Here is a 24,856-nt window from a genome sequence, read left to right as displayed (position 1 = left end):
GGGTTTTCTAACAGGAGATACAAGATGATCAGAGGGAGCAGTTTAAGGTGACTAGAAGGTGTGATATCCAAATATTGCTAACTTTCAGATTTATCAAAACCAAACCAATAGAAATCTGTGTTAAGTAAAAGCTACCAGACAAGTTTTTAAAAAGCTCACACCAGAAGTGCGTAACAGTAAGTGGAGATGCATTCTGGGTCAGTATCTTACTCGCCTCTGCAGCCTCTTCCAAGGGCAGGATTGTTACCATATTACTCTGCTCTTGATGTGCTTTTTTACTACTTAATGAATCTCCAGGCAAATTGCTTCTCCAAAATACCTTTCTGCAGCCCAGGAGGAATATGCCTGTCAGCTGTATGTGGAACAGTCTGCAGTCTCCAAGAAACCGCAGCAATACAGTAACAGCTGTTTCCAGACAGCTGGGAGAAAAACTGTATTACACTACTTGCACAGTAGTACAGAACTGGCTAAAGTCAGGAAAGTTTACATTTACTCAACAGAGTACTAGGGGATTCACTTTACATGCTCCCTAGAGACAGATGTGGAGCACCAGTGAGGGTCGTGAAAAGCCTGGGGTACTAAAAACTAACTCTGTGTTTCCAATTCAGCAAACTCCAGGTGAATCTTTTTAACCTTCTGAAGATTCTCTATCTGCCTTCCTCCATCTGGACAGACACACTATCTGTCACTTTTGGAAGTTTGTTTGGGTTTTTTTTTAATTCCAAATTGTTTTTCTTCTCGGATTTGTGAAGAGGGACATCTGCATTCAGATTTTCAATTAAAATCTGCAGCATCAATTAGCTTCTACTCAGCTCTATTCTTTCCAAAAGCCTTCTTGAGCAAGGACTGAATTCAGACAATGAAATTCTTGCAATAAAGCTACTGCAATAGCATTTGAAATGTTACTAAGACAATTATCCCACTACAAATTCCACTCATTATGTTCCATTGCAACGCACCCTAAGATGTGTTTATCATCAGTGTATATCTTTCATGTACCATCTCCAATAAAAACGTAACAACTCACAATAAGCAGTTTCATATCCTCGTCTGGCCGGCAAAATGCAGGAGTACTGCAAACAAACTTAAAAAAACACACAACTCACACGTCTCAGATGGTGTCTGTATATTCCTCAGATACAAGGTTTCAGGAAGGAAACAGATTTCCTCATCCTGTTAGTGTTCATAAACTGCCAAGATATCAGCCAGATGAACTCTTCCCACACCGAGGGGCTACAGTCGCTTGCTGTGCTATTGAGCAACACACCAGTGTACTCCCTGCACAATTAAGACCATTAGATTGACACACCAAAACGCCAAAAACCTGTTCCTCCTCTATGCAGGGGAAAGGACTCCTTCACACAAAACACATCCAAGCGCTGGGTTGCTATTGATCAGCGGCTGAAAGGCGAGGCACTTACCGAACAGCGTCCAAGCAGCTCTTCACTCACACTGGAAACATTTACTGCCCATACTTAAGTATCAAATGCTCTTCACCCAGCTCACAAAGGAACCAAACTCTTCATTCCTACCCAGTGCATGAAAACAAGGTGGTCCCATATAAACTAAACCCCACGGGAACACGATTCTTCAGCTGCAGAAGAACAAAAATTGCCCTATCTTGTATCTACCTAATTTTACTTCAATTGCACTTAGAAGTTGAACATTGCACCAGAAGCATCCTTGGGATATCAAAATGAAGTTCTGAGTTTGCAAAGTTTATCAACAAGCTGGCAAAGAAAACACAGAGGATTAAAAAGTTAATGAACTTTGAGCAGGACAGCATTGTTACAACCAAAATGAATTAATTTTCATTAGTTGGTAATCATTAAGATGGACTGGTCTGCAGTTCAATCCAGCTGTAAAGAACTTTTTTGCTACCCAAGAGGATACCTACATACACTTGTATACACTAAGTATTAATTTTTACAAGCTATTGTATTAGAATTAATTTTTTTTTACATCTCATTGCATCAAATAGCTTGAAATGCAAATAAATTTAAATGCAAAAAAGCATTTCTGAAGTTTAAATAGAAATGTGTTCAGAATGCAAGTATTTTAAGAAAATTTGTTAGTTAAAATATATCACAAGTTTTGCAGTTAAATTTTTTTTTCAAGCAAAGGAGAATATTTCATGTAATTACTGAATAAAACTCACAGTAACAGATATTTTTAGACATAAGATCCTTCAATATTTTAATATTTATATATACTAGCCTCTTTTTCCTTGCTTTTTATTCCAAAACTAGAGAAAAGGTTAGCTGATTTTTTTCAACCTTCATCACACCTGTCATTTAAAATGAAAAAAATACTATTTGCACCTGCAGAAGAGCTTCCAGTAGTCAAAAGTTGTTTTATTACCTTCACAACGCCTCGTTACAGGTACTTAGCCAGAAAGTGCTGTGGTTTAATTGTTTTTAAATCTTTGGCAGAATTAATATATTAAGTCAGGGTCCGGTTGTAGGATGTCATTATTTCACATTTAGTTTTATATTCTATTGTAATTTCTCTTAAATATTTATTGATCATAATCAATGATCAGCAAAGCATAAAAGGAGAGATTACAATGTGACAGTGAAAGTATTATTCAGCTTGTGAAGCACAATTCAAACAGTCAAAATTAATGAGGATGCTCTTTTCTCCTCTCTAAGGCCACAGTAAAGTTAATAGTAGGCATATCTGATTATGTAGCAACCTTTCTAATGAGAAACCCTAATATAAACCAAAATCCTTTTTCTTAAAAAAAATAAAGCTTAAATACACAAAGGACCTTAATGTTCATAGTTAACACAGCCATAGTTACTTCTTCCTACCAGTATTCCCAGTCAAATGCATTATTATCTGTTTAATATTAATGACAGGGCTTCAAAATTTCCTAGTTTCATTTTCCCCTGTAGGAAGAACAAGGCTCTTTGTTTTAATCATTAAACCAGACAAAATGCAAAGGCTGCATAGATGTTATTTTAGAACCAAATGTCGGTATTTCATTATAAATACGTTGCTTACGTGCTGTTTGTTACTGGCATTACAATAGCAGAAGCTTCCATCAAAATGTGGGGGTCCACTGCTATAGGTGCTATTTATAGAGCTAACAGTATACAAAGTCCTTTTCCTGACTATTTAACAAGAGAGGAAGCAGCACTATCCTTACTTTTTAGATGCAAAGCCAAGTTACAGAAAGAGTGACTTAGTCTGAGTGCGTGGGGAGAACTACAGCACAAAGAAAATGAAATAGAGCATTTAGAAAGCTTCATTTTTATACTGAGATTATTAAAAATAACAAAGCATCATCCCTTGTACTTAATAAAGATTAAGAAACTGATTACATCAGCAAAGCAATGAGACTTGGTGAAACCAGACTGCAATTCAGAACATGAACTTGGGAAATCTGTCTCTAAAATATAGTTGGATATTTTTAAGCAGAAATCCCAATCCCAGGGCAGAATTGCTAGACGTTGGCTATTTCAAAACTATACTGTCTTCTAACCCCAGTGCTGTAGTTAAGCGTACCTATAAAGTTCTTTTACAACTTTGATGCAGCATAATGATGCTCAGACTAAAAGAGATGGTGTTTTACATGCTTTGTCATAAAATCCTTCAGGTGATAATCACCACCCACTGTCTCTGTATGCTAGTTGCACTGAATTACAGTGCACAGTCTTTGGACTACACAAGCAAAATTTTATTTTATATGTAGACAGGAGCTGAGGACAATACAACACTCCCCATTTTTATTATGCTTCCTTTTCATTGTCATGTCAGAGACAGGTCCAGAAAGTGTTTATCATTCTCATTCTCCAGTGATTACTGCAGCAGGAAAAGACCTCCTTCTCTAACATTTGAAACATTACAGGATTAAGGTTTACATTGGATGTCAAGTTAATTAATACACCCTAGCGTTCTTCTTCATTTTGTCAGGTGTATTTCATATTTCTGTATTCCCCAAAATGTATTTGAATTTTAAGTTGACAAGGCACTGTATGTGTAAGTGGACCTCTTCTGCCTCCATCTCAACCAATGAGGGAAAAAAAACACTGAGGCGATGACTTCCATTTAAGTATAATTTTAACTAGATGGTACTTCATATTTTAGGAGAATCTTGACCAGAAATAGCTTTCTACAGATGGATCATGTCTGATGCTACTTTTTATTCTAAACAATTAAACTTTTATTAAGATGTCTTAGAAACACTGGAAATGAAAACACAGGAAAAACCCGCTCTCCCCAGTACATCTTGCTGTTTCCAGAGTCTGTGCCCCTATATTTTTTGGTTTGACAAGAGCTGCCTTTCTTTGGTGGTTGACATTATTGCAGGGCCATGCACAGCTCTGAAATAGAAGCTATTAAGCAGCTCTGCTCTGTAAACACTTGAATGCCCAAAGTTTTCGGATGACTCTTGAAAATGCAATTGTTAAAATGGCATCCAAAAGCTAACACTAGGTCTAAAACCACAAAGCAATTTGTGGCCAGTCTTAATGCAGAATATATTCCTATCTTCCCCACACTGGTCTTGGGATTTCTCCCATTAAACCTTAAAAGCAACTGGTGAACCCTGGCATGCACATCCCTTATTTCACAGGCTTTAACTGTTAGCAGCACCATGCAAATTAGCCCACCTGGGATTCAGACCTCAAGGTTTACAACCATGTTAGATCTTAAAAACAGATTTCCTGTCCACGATTCTCACTCTCTGAGAGGTTAATTTGCAGCGTAACATCCCTCAGTCTGTGGAGAATTTTACAAGAGTAGGATTTTTACTGAATGATCCTTCAGTCTCTTTACTGCACAGTCCTCTGACATGAAGAAAATAGTTGTAGTTCAAAGACTCTGAGACAGTTCTTTGAAAAAGGGCTGTTTCTACCCTCACATTCAGCTTTTAACACTGTTGTACATATGGAGGAGCAACTAGCAGCTGACATAGGAGTCTGTCATGCAAGCCCTGTCTTGAACCTTTCTTCCTTCTCTCTTTCTCTGCCTGGTCTCAAGAAATCCACCTTTGTAGGCATGGGGAAAGAAAGAAGTAAGAGCAGAAAGAGAGCTCTGGGAACATCACAAGTTTCAAGTTTAGGAATTACAGCAGAAGGTCCCAAGATAGATGCAGAATTCAGGGATAAGTGATGCAGGTACTACCATAAAGGCATTTTTTTTTCCAAACTTCTTCATCAATGAAATGTTTATTTCTAGAAATACCTTTCCACATCTCTGATGCAATGTGTGGGGCCATAGGTGCAAGCATGATGCAGTGGGCAGCCAGAGCATCTTCAAATTCCACGCTGTGGAGAATAACAGGCTGAGAAGCTTGCTAAGTGAAAAGGCAAAAGGAAAAGAAAGCTGTTAATATAAATATTTAGGCAATGGGTGGGAAAGTAGTTTAATTACAAAGGAAATGCGGTAATAAAACCTAAAATCAATGTCCATGCTCAAGACAGTGCAATTTAGTAAGTTAGAAATTTAGGGAAAGTTCTGGAGAATTAAAATCACAACTCTTGGTCACAGAGTGCTCTCTTGCACTTGGAAGCTAATCCCAAATAGGCTGGGGGATCTGCTCTGGTTCGGGAGTCTGAACACAGACCTGGGTGGACAACTGTGGCCTTCAGAAATGTTTAGTGTGCTGCCATTTCTAGAAATGCAATCTTAGATAAAGTCAGTGTTATCTAAGAAACGGTGAAGGACTTGTATAAAAGGGCCTAACTGTGATGAATGAGGCATGGGTTTAGTTGGGACAAGGTTCAGTTTTATGGGACCCTCGAGAGGCTTAAGTAAAGCTGAACGTAGCGACCAAATGAGGTTTTAGAGGCGAAGGGAGGTTTGGGAATGAAAAATGCAGCACAGCCTTTTGCAGTTTAACGTTCAGATACCTTTAGTAAAGCATTCAGCTTCTCTAGCACAGAAAATTTTCAATTTCTTGCAAAAGTTGCTAGACTGACAAAATATGAACCTTCATTCCTCTATTTATTGTACCTTAATAGAAAAGATATAGCACTAAAAGTAGCTGGATAAACTTGTTCTTTCTTTGCCTTTTCTCACTCAGAGAGCTTACGTCTCCTGGTAAGTTCAGATTCTGTGTTTATTTTGTAGTTCACCCCTCTAATGAGAAGCAGTAGAGCACAGAAGAATGTCAATACACGTCAGCTTATGAGAATTCTTTGGTCAGCATGACGAACACCCGTTTCTGTCTGCTAGAAAATTCTCCAAAACGAGTGATCTGTTGGACACAGACCACACTAAAGAGGTCAGGGCAAACTAGATTTGAGTAAGTTTTAGTAACTACTACCTGTTTTCTATATTTAATCTTTGCCCACCTCCCTATTTCCTCCTTTCGAATGGGACTGAAAGAGGAATTGTCAGCACGCTATACGGAAACTTGTTCTTCAAAGATACTGTGCTGACTTCTTTGGTCAAGAAATGTGTCAGTGTTTAAACATCTGCCTGTCTGTAGGACGCTGATTTTTTTAATTTTTTTTTTTTTTTAAACATTCACACATCACCATCCACCAGCCTCAAATACATACAAATCGCCGAGCCGGAGATAAAGAACTGTCTGTCACCTTTCCAACACCTCACAGTATCCCAGACTTAAAAGTTATCTCAGGACAGCACTTGTGCACACTCTATTTTAAACTTTTTTGTTAAATTCCTTGGGTTTACCTTATGGAATCCATAAGGTATAGAATGGTATTTCAACAAAGAAGTTGAAAGCCCCAAATTTTTATTTGATTTCTTGTCTAGATCAGGTTACCCTTATATGCTTGAAGGATTGCACAGCCAGGTCTAAGAGCAGTAATAAATATAATGATAATAATCTTTCATTATTTTTGATCTATTGTCACTGGCTGATAAACAACAATCTAAATGAAAAGTGCTAAAGACTTAAGTTATTTTTCTATTTGTTTGAAAAAGGGGAATTTGCAAACTCTATTACTAGCAGACAGTTCAGTGGTGGAAGCTGTCTCTGAAGAATGTAAAATTATCTGTGATTCTAGAACAAGGAGTAATACCCCTTTTCTTTAAACTAGGATGTTTGGTAGTTCTATAATGTACTACTATACCTCACTAGGAGAACAAAGAACAGGACTAAACAGAATGTATCCTTCGGGAATTACAGGATGCAGACGTAAACATCAGAACCTGCCGGCTCCGACACCATCCGGCTCTTCCTGCACAACTGTGTACCTCAGGGTGACAGTGATACTAGAATGTTCTGCTTTTGAACTGCCTAATTCAACAAGGCGCTCGACTTCGTAGCAATGTTTACGACAGGAAATGACTTATGGGAAGCTGGACCTATAGCTCAGGCTATATGTATACACATGAAGCTCCTGCTTTGTATAAAGACTGAGAGAGAAAAATACTTCCATTAACATCACGTACTTACATGGAGTATGTTAGTGAGGCTCATCAGTCGGGAAATAGCTGCATTGAACAAATGATCCTTTGTGAAGTACTCTGTTACCTGGTATTAGAAGGAAAGCTCCATCACTAATTACTTAAAATTCTCAGGCACACACCATCGAGTTTTTAAATAAAAAAGAACTACTGATAATTGATTTCAAGTGTTGAAATATGCCCATCTTACCTCTCACATGAAAATCACATATACAATCGCATGTGTGCATGGGAAAATAATAACCATAAAAATTTGTTTGATTAGTTTCCCCTCTGTTTCAGGATTTTGAAAGCTGAAATCAATGGCAATGAGACCTGTGTATGAGCAATCACCCTCTCTTTCCGTTAATAAAATACCTTTCCCTTGCCCCTCTCAGGGGCCTTCATACTTGTAAATCCAATTATGCTGGTGAAAGCTCGTCACAGATTGCACAGTTAGAATTCTAAAGCCTGTTAAAAGACCTGGAAGGTCCCTCACCACAGGGTTTAAATCAGGAAAAGTTTTTATCCGTAGAAAAGTAGTTTAATTTTGCAGGTATTTATGTCTCCTCCTGAGTCTTGGATAATTGAGTTAACACTAATCACAGCATGAGAAAATATATAACAGATCAACAACCATTTCATAATTTAAAAAAAACACATTTAGGATATGCTAATATACTGTCACCACATTTTTTCCTATATAAAACAGCAGGCATGATAATGAAGTGTGAAGCAAACAGCCCAAAATCTTTTGTCAGGGATAACTCACCTACAGCTTTGCTACTGGAAATGGAGTTACTCAAATGCAGACTGAGAACATTTTAATGCCATAATATTTCACCCTTCAAACGAGGCACACAGCAAAGAAATTTTGCCAATCTAAGTCTCACTACTTTACAAAAAAGCTGTGTCCCACAGAATTTCTAAGTAAATGGAATTACTTCTACAGATAATAATTCACTTTAAAAATATGAGCTACCCATCTGGGGAAAAAGCTTTTGGCTCTATAAGCCAAGCATATGGCTTTAGCATAAGCAGCAACTTATTTAGTCATTTACAAACTATGTAAGTGTTTCTTTTAACCTCAGAAATCACCAGATTCTTCTGCTCCCAGATCTTTCTGGCTTCAGCCTTCTCTTTCTTATTCAGAAGCTCGGGATTGGGCATGGTTCCTGAAGTCCTTGCTTCAATAAGTTTGGTTACAAGCGTCCAGAGGCGTGTCTGCCATCTCTGAACGCCTGGCATTGCATCAGCTGAGATTAATGAGAGATTGCAGAAACAAATTTCAGTTACAATGAAGGAATCCAAAACTTTGAAGAAAAGCAGAAAGCAAACTAAACTCTACAGTTAAACACTTATAAAACCCCACAGCCCTGTACTTTAAATAAAAAATGTCAGTTCAATTAAAAACGCTTTACAAATAATGCTGAGTTGCCTTAATGGAAAGAAATCAATAGGATAAAAGTATTTTCCTGCAATGACTTTAAAACATATTATGGCAAGACTATTTGATAAATCTGTGAAACAATCTGTGTTTCTGTGACCTAAGGACTGTGCTACAAGGAGGCCCCAAGTGACTCCTGCCCACAGCCAGGTCCTCCGTATAAGGGTGGTGCAGAGCCACAAGTGAAGGTATGGTTGACACTGGCTCTGGCTCTTTCTTCCAGATGTGTCATGTTTTTACTAGACTGCACAGCACTACATCACACTGCATTGCAGAGTATCAGCATATCCTAGGATGTCCTAACAGGCAAGAGCTTCCAGTTGTGCTCCAGCAACTGCACTTGAAAAGACTGCCAGGCCTACTACTAAACTGGGAGAAATAAAAGACATGGAAGCAACGGTAATCCAAGTGCATTATCTGTCTGATAGCACTCGATGAAAGACCTCCTGCACATCTGGGAACAGGAAAATACAACCTGACTGACTATGCCTTCATGATCCTCTGAAACTCTCACAGATGGGATGGGGATCATGATGGTTTCCCCAAATTTTCCATCTCCTTTTCATACCAGAGCATGTAGATCATCTAGACATGGTAGGCTTGGCATTATCCAGACCATAGTAATGGTGTAATAAACTGCTGGGTAAGTCTGACCACATTTGGCCCTGCATAGTCTGGAAGACTACTTGCCCACACCAGGGGAGAGGAGGAGAGAATGACAGGAGCCCTGCCTTCATATCCACCACTGAAAAGATGAGGAATCCAGTTTGGAGAGCAATCCTCAAAAAGCTATCAAGACACATCCAGAAAAGAGCAGGATCATGGCAACTGAGAACCAATATTTATATTTTCCAAATAAAACAGTTTACTGTATTTGGTTTGCATGGCTGGGTTTTGGTAGCAGGGGACTACAGGGGTGGCTTCTGTGAGAGGATACCAGAAGCTTCCCCCATGTCCGATAAAGCCAATACCAGCCGTCTCCAAGACAGACCTGTGGCTGGCTCTAAGGCTGAGCCCATCAGTGACATGGGTAGTACCTCTGAGATAATATATTTAAGAAGGGGAAAAACCACTACTGTGCAAGGTTTTGCCCATGATGGCAACTGCTGAGTGATCTCTCCCTGTCCTGACCCACGAGCCTTTTGTTGTATTTTCTCTCCCTTGTACAGCTGAAGAGGGGAGTGATGGAGCAGCTCTGGGGGGGCACCTGGCCTCCAGGTAGGGTCAAACCCACAACTTCTTGATTTCTTCAATTTAAACATTCACTATTTTGTTATCATTAAGAAATACAGACCGAAGCTTAAAGATTTAAGAGATGGTTTTCACCTACTTTCTATGTTTTTCCTCTGGAATTATTTTTAGGTTGCTTCTTTTGTTCACACTTTCCAATGTTCTTTGAACACGACACGACTACAAAATCTTTCTTTGTATTTCTCAAGTGGTAAACAGGGTGATATGAATGACTAAAGGCATTTTTGCTGTCATTATACCTTCATGTGCTTAGCTTTCTTAAAAACCATGTTGAATGACCAAGCTCTAGTGTACTTTACTATTTTGTAGCCGTGATTCTCACACTGATTTCATTATTCCATTTTCAAGATGGAAAAACATGGCAAAAAGATTGTGCATGACTAAATTAGCTGCTTCAGAGAGAACTATGTACCTGTGTACTGTAAGGGATGCAGGAGCTAAAGCCTGATTCCAAGCCATTATCTTTTTTGAACAGACATTTTCTGTACTGCTGTGATGAGATGGTGACAGTAAAAGCCAACTGAGGAGTGTCATAAACCCCACTTCTCCAGTACATACAATAGTGCAATAACATATAAATGATCACATAGGAACATGAAGGTGACAGACACCAACTGAAACAATGCTTAGTGCAGGCTGAACTGAGTAGCAAGAAACTAACACAAGAAGGAATGAAGTAGTCCAGCTTTTTAAACCAGGCATAGGGTGTTTTATTAAAGCCTTATGCAACAAGAGGGCTAGATTTAAATGTAGTCATAAGACTACATTAAAATGCATGAACCACAGTAGATAAAAAGAAATTAAGATCTGTCAGTATGACAGATTGTGTGATGGCAGTAAATAAGTGCGTAGGAGCGTAAATCTCGATTTATTCAAGAAATAAGCTCATTAAAATGTCATGTGTGTACAAATACTAGTTATTAGCCACTCTGATTATTTTCTAATGAGATTCTTCCAAGAAGTATTTCATAGTCCAAATTACAAAGGCCATGGCATACATGGCATAAAGAAATAGAAATAATATTTCAGTCTGACCTGTAATCTGATATAACTAAAAAAATCAGCTTATAATGAAAAAAAATCTTAAGATAATCACTTTCAATCACCTGCAACTAATAAAAAATAGAATGAGGTCCAAGTTTGAAGAAGAAAATACTAATTAAGAAGTGCTCTTCATAGATGCTTTTAGTTCACAGAGCTAACACACCGAAGAAAAAACAACCCACAACAAAACAAACAACAGAAAATTCCAACTTACTTTTAGTATCCCACAAAATATCTTGTTCTGGAGGAGCAGCGAACAGAATGTAAAGACGTAGGGTGTCAATGCCATACTCTTTCACTAATTCTTCAGGATCTATCCCATTGTGCTTAGATTTGCTCATTTTTTCCCAAGCAACTTGGAGCTTCTCACCAGTTTTTAGGTGAACTGGTTCAGTTCCTTAATATTAAATATATATGCAAAGTATTAAAACAAATTTTGCTCATTTGTACCAGCAATTTTGTTCCCTAAACATAAGAAAGAACTATTTCTTGTGGAGCTTAAAGATGAAAAACAACCTCTTCCCTCCCAAATCTTTCCTACTTTAATGTTTTATCACAACTAATAACACAATGCTTCCATTACATCATGACAGAAGATCTCCTTCTACCATTTGGAAGCTGTATCTGGCACTCATCCTATGTGCTACTTTGATAGCCCCTGAGATTTAAGCACCATTAAAATGATGACATTTAAAACTTCCTAGATAGGTGCACTGACTGGGTACAATTCTATCCTGCACTTAGCTTTTACAAACACCAGATGTATAGGTATAAATTGCAGGAAGTTACCCTGACCAGAATGTACTTTCTGTTGCAAGAATTTAGAGATGGAAAGGGGCATTTACACTGGTAAAGGTGTAACTGAGCAAAAGCACCTGCTACAAAAAACCCCTAGCTTTTCTGGAAGAAAACAGGAGAGCAGAAAGAGGTATATGTAAAGGGGTTGGTTTGCTTGGGGTTTAACTGACTTATGGGGTTTGTATGCAGGAGAAGACCAGTGAAAATAAGGTTACCTGAGAGGAGTGCTTGAGGGAGGCAAATACAATGAAACCACTCCTGTTCTTACAGATCCCCAAGTCAGGACCTGCTGCTCCAGTCTATGCAGTGTAGGCACTGGATGGAACTTGAGAAACAGCACTTTTCCCTATACATCTTTTACATTCCTACTGTCTGCTGAATATGCCAACATCTGTGTTAGCTCTGCCACGACGTTTTTGTAGGTTGCCTGTTTGCTGGGACTACTAGCTCCATTCAGCAAGATGCTGAGCAGCATCCTAACATAACTGACTTCTGATCTTTTGGACCATGCTGGAGCTAAAATCATACCACAGCACTGTTTCTGCGTTTGGATGCAATTAAAACCTGCTGGATTAGCAGGGTCTCTGCACATTCAGCAGTGCATATGAACCTAAAACTCACAGAAGTTGCTCTCCAGTTTAAATATAACATGGATTCATTTCCTCTTCCAAATTCTCCCAGTTCAATAATACTTGAACACCAAAGCAGTCTGTGACTTTCTGGGTGCACCAATGCTGACTTTCCCATGCAGTCTCTCTTACCAGTGAGATCAACCTCCTCTCTCTTCAAACACTGGCCCGTTGTTGCTAGCCTGAACGTCTGATTCTTGATAAGACCTTGAACCAAGAGCTTATGGAAAGGCTCCCTAAGGATGGAAAGAAAACAAAACCTGTCTGTTGAAAAGAGCTGTTAAAAGCATACTTTATGATAAGCCTCAGGTGCTGAACCAATCAGGCACAATTATTTAATGAAAAAAGAATTTCAAGTCGACTACACATAAATCGTTGTCACCTTAGAAAGAGTACTTTGTGCATTTATTCATGGAGCCTGGCTGGCAAGAGTAAGTATTTATTTGTATTCTGCACACATTCTTGCATCCTGTTCAGTATCTAGTGATTCTAATGCCACTTTTCAAATTAGCATGTGGATAATACACAAAAGTTTCCAGGCCAGCAGTGCCATTTCACTAGCTTCACACTAAATCCTCATCCACCTGGCCTTTCACTGTCTTTCAAATATTTACTCCTAGCTTCTCTCTGAGGAGCACAGTATTTTGAACAGATCGAAATCTTGCTGCACATTTCTCTCTCTAAACAGAGAAGATAGCTTCACTAATGTAAGCACTTGCATGCCTCCTCCCTTTGCAGAACCAGCCACGAGGACACAGCTGTAAGAAAAAAGTAGAATAGAAAAATGGAGATCCTGGAAAGTTCATATGTCAGTGGATCAAATTTTTAGCATCTTGAACATTAAAACTTAATTTTTCTAGCAAATTTTACATCAGGAAGAGTAAACTCTCAGGAAATGTGTATATGACAGAGCTGAAGAGCCTTAAAAGCACCAAAGCTAAGGGCAGTAGTGCACTTGGTACAAAATAAAATCTACATAAACACTGCTCTGGTTGGCAGATACATCATTGGGGCCACCTCCTTTAACGATTTTGCATTTCTAATTCATTGAGTCAGAGGCCTGTCACTGTTTCCACTGAAAAAGACAAAACAAAATTAATCTCTAGAGGTTTTGGTTCCCACTCAGTAGGCCAGGAAAGTAAGGCAGTTCTAACAGCAACCCCACGAACAGCAGGGGCCAGGGAGGAGGAGGTACGGAGCGAGACCCAGGAGGCAAACACAGTCTGGGGAGTCTTCTCATGGCATCTTCCAGCGCAAAGACATTGGTGACCATCACCTTTGAGGACGTGCTAATCAGTGCTGGTTACTGCTGACTTGCATCTCCTAATGCTCACACGGGTTCTCAACATTTAAGCAAGCTGAATCCTCCACAGTTCCACCTAGCGAAGCCCCACATATCTATTTTTCAAAAAGCTGGAATAAATCCATCTAAAGGATTGCAAAACCAGACTTCCACATTTTACTTCACATGTAGAAAAAAGTCATAATCCAGAACACTGCTCTTTTTTAGGGAGTTAAGTACTTTACATTATTAAGAAATATATGACAATTTATCTTGTGATTTAAACCACAGTAATTTATATAATGATATAGTTAAATTACTATTAAATGATATGAAAATTATGCATATTTTAATGAATTTAAGCAGATCTCTTCCACATACTAGTCTTTAAACCCTTCTGATTATGCTGAAGTAATGAGATATTTGAAAGAAAAGCCTTAAACTGAAAGTGACAGGCTTCATACTTTACCTTCAACATATTCATGTTTGAACATGAGCTTCCTTCTTTCCGTATTTTATATACCTCTAAATATTGTGCAAGTACAGGCACATAGCAGCCTATCATTCACTGAGCAGCACTACCCACACCGTGCCACCTGGTTTTATCAACAATGTGGAGTAGCAATTCAAGTATCTCTATAAATAATTTTTACACAATTATTTCACAGTTTGCCTGAAAAAAACTGTTGTTTAGAAATAAATTAAAGGAATTTAAGGAGATGGGAACTGAGGTTAAGTTTAGACAGTACAAACAAGAAGAAGTATTTTAAAAATACTCTGTGTGTGAGAAATATTTGTGGTGAGGCCCTGGCACAGGTTGCCCAGAAAAGCTGTGGCTGCCCCGTCCCTGGGGGTGTTCAAGGCCAGGTTGGATGGGCAGCCTGGTCTAGTAGAGGGTGTCCCTGCCTGTGGCAGTGGGGTTGGAACTTGATCTTTAAGGTCCCTTCCAGCCCTAACCATTCCATGATTCTATGATAAAAATAGGAGTCAATAGCTACCTAAAATATCAAATACTTATCTGAAATTATCCAAATTAATTAGAAGATGAAAATTTGGAACAAAACCCTTGTAATACTATTGTCAGCAAATGGTAGAAAGATGCTTCATGAGGTAACTGTTCAGGGTACATTCCTTCTACAAACTAAAGACATCACACCAATGAAAACTAGAAAGAGCTTTCCTCTCTATCACTTAGTACTTCAGTCTGTTTAAGTTCTCAAACAGTCATTAGAATAGCTACACTTGCTGCTATCTAAAATAAAGCTAATGATGTCGGCAGAACATCCCCATCAGACGGGGTTCTCCACTGGAAGTGATTTTTCAAGGAACACTTATTTTTAATGACAAGGAGTGAGTTCAGATCATACACCAAGTTATTAAAAGCTGAACGCAGGGATGAGCATTTCCTATTTTTGTTTATGCTGACAGAGGCTACAAAAATGCAACACAAAATACATTACCAAGTATGGGGAAAAAAAAACCCCGTGGTTTCCGAGTGGGAGACCGCAGGAGAATGGAGACATGCCCAAAATGAGAAAACCAGAGCCTGTCTAATAAACAGAGGGCTCAGAAACAAATCGAGCCCTGTACTGAATTCTTCCTGACGTGCAGTGACTTTGTCAGTGTTGTGGTGGCTCCATCTTATGGCCATATATAAAGTTACACCTTGATTTGCATTATTAAATCCCCTTTGAGGAAAGCAATGTGTTTCTTGGCTGAGGAAGGGGACTGCAGAGACACCACAGCACATCAGGTGTGATGCAATCCTGATCGAAACACGGCAGCACCCACTCACGGCCTGGTGTCACACATGCTTCCTGAGCCACCCCACTGAGCACAGCTGAAAGTCAGCTGTGTTCAGGCAGACAGGCTGTTCTGGTACAGAAAGCAAAGAGGTGGCTTGAGTTTCTCTGAATGCTTGATCACAGTTCAAGTTGTAAGGGTGCTGGAGCAGGATACACCTTCACCCACCTGTGTGTTTGTGCAATGGGCACTGTGGCCTTAGCTGTGCACCACTTATGATTGTGTTGTACATCAGACGGGGCCCCACCTGTGAAGTCACCTCCAAGAAGGACCAGCTGTGCTAGCCATGAAGCGTGTAATCAATCTTTTTCCTTTCAGTAATCTTCATATACAGGTTAATTCATATGATTCACCTATCTCTCAATATAGGACCATGCAATGGATGAAGAACACGCGTGAATGATAAGTCAGGAACTCCTGCTTAGGGCCACGTCCTCAGGCTCCTTGCTCTGCTCCATGCAAGGTGACTAGTGAGACTTTCAATCCAATTACAAATGACCTGGCTGGAAGGACTCTGTGGAGTACTTCAACAGTGATGAACAGTGGACTCAGAAGAAGGGACAGATCTAGCACGGGAACTCACTGCATTTTTATCCTACCACTTCTGGAAAGGCTGAGGGAGCCCAATGCTGTGCCCTACAGTCAGGACAAGACCTTGGTCAGTCACTGTCAGCTGAATTCAGGTGCTTGTGAAATGCATAGTTAGAGATATTGGTAACAATCTGGGAATCTGTAGAAAGCCAGAAGCCACTGGGGGGTGTGGGAGCTGATCATTTTAGGCAGAAAAAAGACCAAACAATATTGAACACTCAGATTTTGCACAGTCGATAGCTGAGTGATAAAGTCCCTGATGAAAGCTCCAACACCCTTCCTTTACAGAACAAGCTGTTTGTGCCACACATACTTTATTCTGCAGTGCAGCTGCATAATAACAGTGCTGTTCTTCATCAACAGATTTGCTCAGTCAAATCTGCTGACTTCAGGGCAACAGTAAACTCTTCTGTTGCTTTGTAACCCTTCAGAGACAGTGTGCTCAACTCCATTTCCAATTATTCACCAGACAGAACGGATTACTGAAGCCTAGGGAAGAGCCAAATTCTGTGTAACTCATACTAACACTGTTGAGCAGGTGTAACTGAGTGTGTTGGTGGATTAAGCTGGAAGGGATGAGGAGGCTGCTGGCCCCAGCTGCCTACCTGGCCCCTGTCCCAGTGGTGGCCACAGCTGGGAGGGCTGACTGGCTTCTGAATTAATTCCAGCACCGATGCACTTTACAGACCAGATTGCTAGAACAAAATGACATCAATTTGGGCTTAATCTGTTGTCACATGTACCAATACCCAGAGGGTGCTATTTATTCTGCCTTGTCATTACTGAGGAAATGAGCAGCATTTGCCACCATCTCTGGTTCAACGCATTTAAAAAAATTACAAATAAAAGATCATGCCCCATCTTCAGGGGGTAGTTAAACTATATTGGCACCCTTACAATTTTAGATGCCTATGAGCATTGCACTTCTTCTAGAAAAGCTTGTGTGACATCTGTAAATGGGTGGCCTATGGTTCTGTTGTAATAACATACATCGTGTTTGAAAAGATTGCTTTGACAATCTAAACAATGACATTTTAACCTTCTGGCTTCAACTTCATTATTATATTAATAGCCATCAGGACAGAATTAAAGACTATCAGAAAATATTTCCACAGATTTGAAAGTTAGAGGATAGGAGCCAAACAATGAAAAATTCCATGAAGAAACCCCCTCAAAATAAAAATCCCTACAGATTAAACAGGAGAATCATAAAAACTTGCCAGAATACTCAATAACACTTTAAATGGCTGTGGCACTTTTATTAACAGAGGTGTGGCAGAGCTTTACTAATCTGATCAGTGAACAAGACCTAAGCTACTGGAAATGCACAAGAGGGCAGTGTTTTTTAACATTTTAATGTTTTCCCTTAGAGCTGTGGCCTTCAGCACCATGTCTTAAAGCTTCCTAACTAAAGTTTGCTGTTTCTAATCACCCTTTTCAGAACTCTCAGCCCAGCCCTTGAGCAGTGCTAACAGAAGACTGAGCAAAAGTGGCTTCTGACCAAATCTAAAACATATTTAAGACGTGGTAAAATTCATAAAAGACTTGAGAGATTTACTTATCAAAACATAATCCTAATTTGACTTCATGATTTAAAAGAATGCAATGCTTTAAGTGTGCAGAGCTGCAGCAAGCATTTTTGCATTCGATGATGAAATTCTAACAGTCATCTTGCAGTCTGAAGACGTGTAGAAGGAGTACATACAGCAGGACCATGGGGCAATGCTGTAATGCATCTTCACATGTGCAACAGTTCTTGAGATTGTACCTGGCCTCCAAGGAATTCTCCAGAGTCTACAGAAAGTAGAAGGTGTTTGCAAGTGAGGGAGCACTGGCACAGACTGCTCAGAGAGGCTGTAGAGTCTCCTGCTCTGGAGACATTCAAAACCTGCCTGGATGCGTTCCTGTGTGATTCAGTTGAGGTGATCCTGCTCTGGCAGGGGGAGTGGACTACATGGTCCCTTCCAACTCCTAATGTTCTCTGATTCTGTGAAAGCAGCTTTGATTTTCTCTACTATTCTCACAAGGCACAGTCAGTGCTTCCTGAGCATTTTTTTCATTTAAGAGGGTTTTTTTCTGCAATTTAGTGTATTTAGAGAACTCTAGGCACAGTGCTTTGGTGTTACAGCTCTGTCACAGTGGAGAATGAACACATTCCAAATTCACAGACTGCTAGGTTGGAAGGAACCTTTGGAGGTCATTTGGTCCAACCCCCTTCTCTAAGCAGACCTAACTTCAGGTTGCTCAGAGCTTAGGCCAGCTGAGTTTTGAAAATATCCAGTGATGGAGATCCCAAAAACCTTTTTGGTAAAACTGTTCCATCACCTGTCAAAACTATCCTTCTGTTCAGCTGGACTTTGCTGCAATCTGTGACTGTTACATTTTCTTTCTCTGTACATCTCTGAAAAGAGTCTCCTTTATAATCCTCTTTTAGGTAGCAATAGACTGCAACTACATTCTCTCCTTAGCCTTCTTTTCTCCACGGTGAACATGCACAACTCCCTCAGCCTTTCCTTGTATGTATTCCACAGCCCCTGACTATCTTAGTGTCCTTCCACTAGATCCTCTTAAATTTAATAATGTCCCTCACACTTGGCAGGCCTCAAAACTGGATACAACATTCTTAATGTGCCTTCCAGAGTGACCAGCAGAGATAAGCAAAGCTGGACATGTTCTGCTAAGACTCTCATGCCTACCGCTGACTCACATCTAACTTGGTGTTCATCAGGACCCCTAAAGCCCTTCCCTGCTGCAATCCTCCCCACATAGTTGGCACAGCCCTGTCTGTTTCTGTGGGTAACCTGCTCACCTAGTCTTTCATGTGCCTAAAAATTACCACCAGGTTTATTTCCTTTAAAATATCCTTTGGACAAACGTGAGGCTGACTGGGCTACAAGTACTTTGAATTCTCCTCCTTGTCTGTTCCTGAAAATGAGTTTTGCATCTGCCTTTCTCCAGTCAACAGGTGCATTCCCTGATCATCATGACCTTTCAAAAAAAATAAGACAGCAGCCTCACAATGGTAAAGGCCAGCTCCCTCAGCACACTTGGATACATCCCATTTGATGCCATGGACTTGTAAGTGATCCCTAACTCAATCCTACCCTACAGAGTGGCAGTATGTCAAACTCTCCAACCCAGCACAGACCTTGACAGTAAAGGCCAAGGCAAAAACTGGTTTTTGTTACTAGGGTCTTTGTCTGATTTTTTGTCAGGCCAACATTTTCCCTAATGCTCTTGTCAAAGTACCTGAAGAAGCCCTTCTTACTGCCTTCACCAGTTTCAATTCTAGATGAGCTTTGGCCATTCTTAATTCCATTCTGCCTACCCAGCTAATGATTCCACATTCCTCCAGTGTTAGTGCATCCTTACTTCCACTTTCCATGCACCTCTTTTAGTGCTTAAACTCATTCAGGAGGCCCCTTTTGATACAACTGTCTTCTTTTCACACCTCCTCATTTTCTTGCACACTACCATGGACCACTTACTTTGCAAGCAATGTCCCCTTCCTTGTGCTGACAGATTACAGTGACGATACTTCAGCCACCATAGGTAAATGTTTTGGGAGGTGGAAGAATTTAACCAGCAAAAGAACATTTTGCTGCTGTGTGTTACTGGTCCACGAGATGGCTATTAGATAGGACTGTAAAGTCTTTTGTAGAACTGATAAGCCTGAAATTGCTTGCAAGGAAAAGCTCTGAAATTCTTTGCTTAAAGGAATAGTGTCTCTTACAGAAAGGATCTGCTTTGAGAGGCCCGCTCCCTCAGAGAAGGAAGAGCCTTTGTGTTGCAGCTGTGCAAGCTGGAAACAACAGCGTGAAACACAGCCACACAAACCATCCACACACAAAATCTCAAATACAGCTTTCACTGCAGACTGTTCTACAAGGCAAGAATGAGTGATTAAAATGCACTGCCTGTTGTCACCAAACAATTCTGAAACAACTTGGAGATCTATTCCACTAGCTCCACTCACTAGCCCATCTTTTTCTGCTGCACAGCTACTTACATTCTAGTTTTGGAGAAGAAACTGCTGCATTCATGAGTTTAGTGCTTTGTATATGTAGATTCCTATTTTACATGAAATGTTTAGAGTGGGTACTAGTAAAGAATGAATGCACATGAGTTGCCAGCTGAGAAACTGCTGAGCAGTTCTTCCCATGAGATCACTCATTTTGACTCAGTGCATTTAAATGCCTCCGCTGATGGGAGAACTGGACAGAGCACGGGGTAGTGTTTCACTATTCTGACACCCATATGGAGCCTCCCTGTTGAGGCATTCCTCTGATGGCATTTAGGGTACAAAAAAGAGCAGAATTGCAGTGGAAATGGGGGCATCAAATTTGGAATCTGAGAGTGCAAAGAACAGAACGTCAGATGACTCACCTTCCTGCCTCAAACTTGACTTCTAACCAAAGCAAAGGACAGTGAATTAGGCTACAGCAGCATCAGCAAAAAGAGTAGTTAAAAAGTAATTATATAAAAGTCATTAAAGAATAAGCAAATTGACAGCAGATACATTTACTGCTTTTGCTTATTAAAAACCGTTTTGCACTGTCCAGCTCCAGTACTGCAGTGAATTACAGGAGTGTTTATTTTCCTACATGGGCATGGTCCCACTGAAATTGATGGTATTACTGTGCATGAAGTTACCTCATTTAAAATAATAGCACGACTCAGAATGCCTGGAGTTACTAGTTTATGCAAGCTTTTGCAGGCTGAAAAACCTACAGCAACATTTGATCACTTGCTCTGAGCCAGTTCATGCTCACATGTAATAAAAAAGCTGTGTATGTGTGCAAACAGAGCCTCCAACTGACTGTGAGGAGCCAAGTACCTAGCCAAGACTGACAAGCAGGAAAATTCAAGGCTTATTCAATGTAATGTTCTGCTGTCAGAACAATGGCCACTCCTGCTCTTGCTACTCAAATGGAACAGGAAAGATTTTAATAGAAATATGTATCTCAGGCTTACTTGTGTTTCGTCATCTTTAGGTTATGGCAAAAATGGCTGAAAAACCTGGCATAGAATAAGTGCATAACTGCATGCTCCTTTCCCCCGATGTACAAATCCACAGGCATCCAGTAGTCTGCTAAGTCACTATCAAAGGGCCTGAAAAAAACAAGGTTATAGAAAAAAATACGAAGTTAAAAAAGGAAAGATCAGCTCTACTCAATTAGCTTCTCATACTCGACCGGACGCCACTATATACTGAAAGTTAGACATATGTAATAAACCATTTATTTTGCTATCAGATCTATTGAATTTTTGAGAAGCTTAATAATTTGCTTAGCAAATTACAGACAAAATTTTAATCGCCTCTGAAAAGCGGATCCACACAAATATTATTTCCATATATTGTAGGGAAGCAACTAAGATTTCACACCCTTTACCTGAGAAAGTGGTGAAAATATTAGCTTTCTCTATAAATGTTTTTTTTCCATAAATACCCTGCAGTTAGCCTTTACGTTTTTTAGCATTTATCAAGTTTTACATACAAACATATTATAGACAAAAGATATGACCACTCAAAAACTGCTGGCTTTTTTTTAAATGGGAGTTTTGCATTGTTGCCATTAGGGGGCAATGAAGCCGTTTACTATAAGGTTCGAAAACATGTTGAAGAATCAGATGGGTCATTGTACCCCAACCGTAGGATACTCTGAATTTACAGTAAATTTGTCATTTAGAGCATATTGACTGTGTCGCCAGAGGTCACCTGCATGGTTTCCTAGCATTGCTCACTGCTTCATCAGATATTGTTATGTCTCCTGCAAGGGGCTCCTGCCTTCAAAACGCCATTTGTATGCATGTTCTTCTGTAATGTATGCTTTATGGCCCTGTTCTAACAAATTTACTTGTTTTGTCAGCTCGTTTGAGTATTCCCTCTGTCATTTTTGTAATAGCAACATCTTTTTTCCTTCTGGTGAGCCCAGAAGCAAGTTGAGGATCTGAGATTCATGTTGTTAGTGGGAAAAAAATCAAAACAAACTTGTTCACAGCATTCCAAAATCAACACAGTAGTTCTCCCAAATTTTAGACCTGCAAAATACAACTTGAGGAAATAAAGGGTCTACCTATATGCAGCTTAGATTAAAAAACCAAACAAGCCTAACCAAATAAATCAAATGGAGGTAGTGGTCTAGTGCAGAAATCCATAAAAATGTTATTTCAGTGTAAAACAGATTTAGCTCCAGCAAGCTGTTAGAGCTGGATGTTACAGTTGAGAATTTAATTTTCAACTTCTGGAAAAGTCCCTCTTGTCTATGTACAAAAACATATTTTAAACTGCCACTGGAGAGGAAGCAGTCTGCAAAATTTAATAATATTAATAATAAATTCACAATATCATTAGAAAATAATTAAAATTAGGGTGAAATTAAAGTAGTATGTACCCAGATGCTGCTCTGAACAACAAATAAAAAAATTCCCCCAAAGCACTACATGTTGTATAAATATCTAAAAAAGCAATTCTTTCTGTCTTCCTCAGACTACGTAGAAGAGCTGTTCCCCTAATGCCTCTTTGCTGCTATCAGCAGCACTACTACAGGCGGACTATGAAGCAGAAAAACAGCTAAATAACACCATCTATCTTCCCACACTCTCCACACTGCTGTCACTAATGTAACAGCATGTAAAAAAATCTCCTTTCATTAATTATGCATATAGCCAAAGTGCCAACACAGCGGGAGCTTGCTGTGGTGCCTCTTCACTTTAGGTCTGCGCACGATGAAGTAGGAGAGTTACCAGAATTCGTAAGGAGAGAAATGAGGGTGATGCTCTGGGCAGGTGGATGTTATGCTCCTCTTACTGGTGGAAAAGCACAGAAACACCCAGTGTACTGCCAAGGGAGGGTCTGCTCCATGCAACTCCCCGCAGTCTCAGAGAGAGTCATGGCAAGCTGCCATTCATTCTTCATGGCATTCATCACTAACGTTTTAGGTTTTAGTGTGTCAAGGTGGTAGAAGAGGTACTACAGGGGTAGCTTCTGTAAGAAGATGCCAGATGCTTCTCCCATGCCTGAGAGAGCCAATGCCAGCTGGCTCCAAGATGGTCCTGCTGCTGAACCCACCAGTGATAGTGGTAGCACCTCTGGGATAACAGTTACGAAGTGGGGGGAAAAAACCCTGCTGTGCAACAGCAGCTGGAGAAAGGAGTGAGAAGATGTGAGAGGAACAACTCTGCATTCACCAAGGCCAGTGAAGAAGGAGGGGGAGGAGGCGCTCCAGGTGCCAGAGCACAGATTCCTCTGCAGCCCCTGGAGAAGACCACAGTAGTGCTGCTGATAGCACTGCTTTTCCAGAGGCGTTAGGGGAACAGCTCTACTACACAGACCACAGTAAGCCAGGCTGTCCCTCTGCAGCCCACGGAAGGCACAGTTGTATCTACACATCCTGCTCTTGTAGATCTCCTGTCATGGGAGCAACCAAATGCCACACTTTTAGAGCAATTCCTAGTCCAGCTGGTGCTGCGCTCAGGCTACAGCACGGGCACAAAATCAGGGCAGCAGAGGGGTTTAAGCAGAGTCTGGCTGCTTCCTTCTGCTCTGTTCCCTTCAGTGGGCTCACCCACCCAGCAGCCCTGCACCTGCAGCCCTCACCTGTCCGTGTTGCGAGGGTCAGTGTACCTCAGGTAGTACCAAGCGGAATCCACAAACGTGTCCATGGTATCGACTTCCCGCCGCGCTGCTGCCTTACACCTGAGCAAGAGAGATGGGCAAGAGGAGACGGACAAGAGGTCAATTTTTAGGTAAGGGACAAGCTTGGAAAAAACCTGCAACTGTGTATAGCGAGGTCACAAAGACATTCAGATTGAAAACTGAACGGGTCTGAAGACTGACATGTCCAGAGAAAGTCCAACACTAGTAACAGGGCCCACTTCCCTTCCCAAGCCAAAACAAATACAAAGCAAAAAGAAGCCTAGGCAGCTATAATGCCAAACAATAGCAGAAGACAGCACTGCAATGGACAGCCCTCTCAGTTGTATGTTTCTGGAATATTTTAGGATTGCCATTTTAAAAGACACCCCCCCCCCCAACAAACAACAAAGAAAATCTCAAAGCACAGACAAGTGCACTTGGCCATAAAATTAATAGGTACTGAATATATATCACACTCATTAGGTACCAGCACACAAATCATCTTATAGCCATTCAGCAGTAGCAGCAGTGGTTGCCTCGCCAATTGTCAGTACAAAAAGGTCTTTGCAGATTCCATTTATCATCTCTAGAAAAAATAAACTTAGTTTAATTTCAGCTTTCACTGAGATGTAGCAAATCTCTTCCAGACGTTGTAGCACAATTTTAATATGTGATTAGGGCAAATGACTTTTTGCCTGGAGTTATATTGGCAGCCCTGAGAAACACTTTTCCAATAAATTTTAGAAGCTCAGGTTACTTTCTGCTACTTTCTGCCTGAGAGTAAATGATTTGTTTTAGAGGCTAATGATCACATTTAATAAACTTTCATTAGCTGCAAAAAAACCCCCTCTTTAAAATTCTGTTAAAACAATGGGCTTATTGTAATATAAATAAAACTTTGCAACCTGTGCCATACTTGCAGTGTGGAAATACCCCTGACTATATGTAACAAATGTATGCAATTTATAAATGTATGTAAATTTAAATATATGTATGTGTAATAAATA

At 40.1% G+C, this 24,856-nt stretch overlaps 1 protein-coding gene across 1 annotated transcript in view; it reads right to left on the bottom strand.

Annotated features, from left to right (window-relative positions):
• The window catches only part of LARS2 (leucyl-tRNA synthetase 2, mitochondrial), an 88,222-nt gene that overhangs the window by 10,378 nt on the left and 52,988 nt on the right, over window positions 1–24,856 (bottom strand). The window contains exons 13-19 of the mRNA XM_084260409.1: window positions 23,811–23,909; window positions 21,185–21,322; window positions 12,667–12,770; window positions 11,322–11,504; window positions 8,452–8,621; window positions 7,376–7,453; window positions 5,191–5,302 (exon numbers count right to left, since the gene is read on the bottom strand). Of these exons, the coding sequence (XP_084116535.1) occupies window positions 5,191–5,302; window positions 7,376–7,453; window positions 8,452–8,621; window positions 11,322–11,504; window positions 12,667–12,770; window positions 21,185–21,322; window positions 23,811–23,909 (884 nt within the window). The remainder of the gene's footprint in view (window positions 1–5,190; window positions 5,303–7,375; window positions 7,454–8,451; window positions 8,622–11,321; window positions 11,505–12,666; window positions 12,771–21,184; window positions 21,323–23,810; window positions 23,910–24,856) is intronic.

The sequence above is a fragment of the Gallinula chloropus genome (assembly GCF_964237585.1).
Source record: "Gallinula chloropus genome assembly, chromosome: 2".
NCBI classification, from domain to species: domain Eukaryota; kingdom Metazoa; phylum Chordata; class Aves; order Gruiformes; family Rallidae; genus Gallinula; species Gallinula chloropus.
The sequence above is the reverse complement of the archived record's forward strand: the minus strand, read 5'-3'. Positions and strand labels throughout refer to the sequence as shown.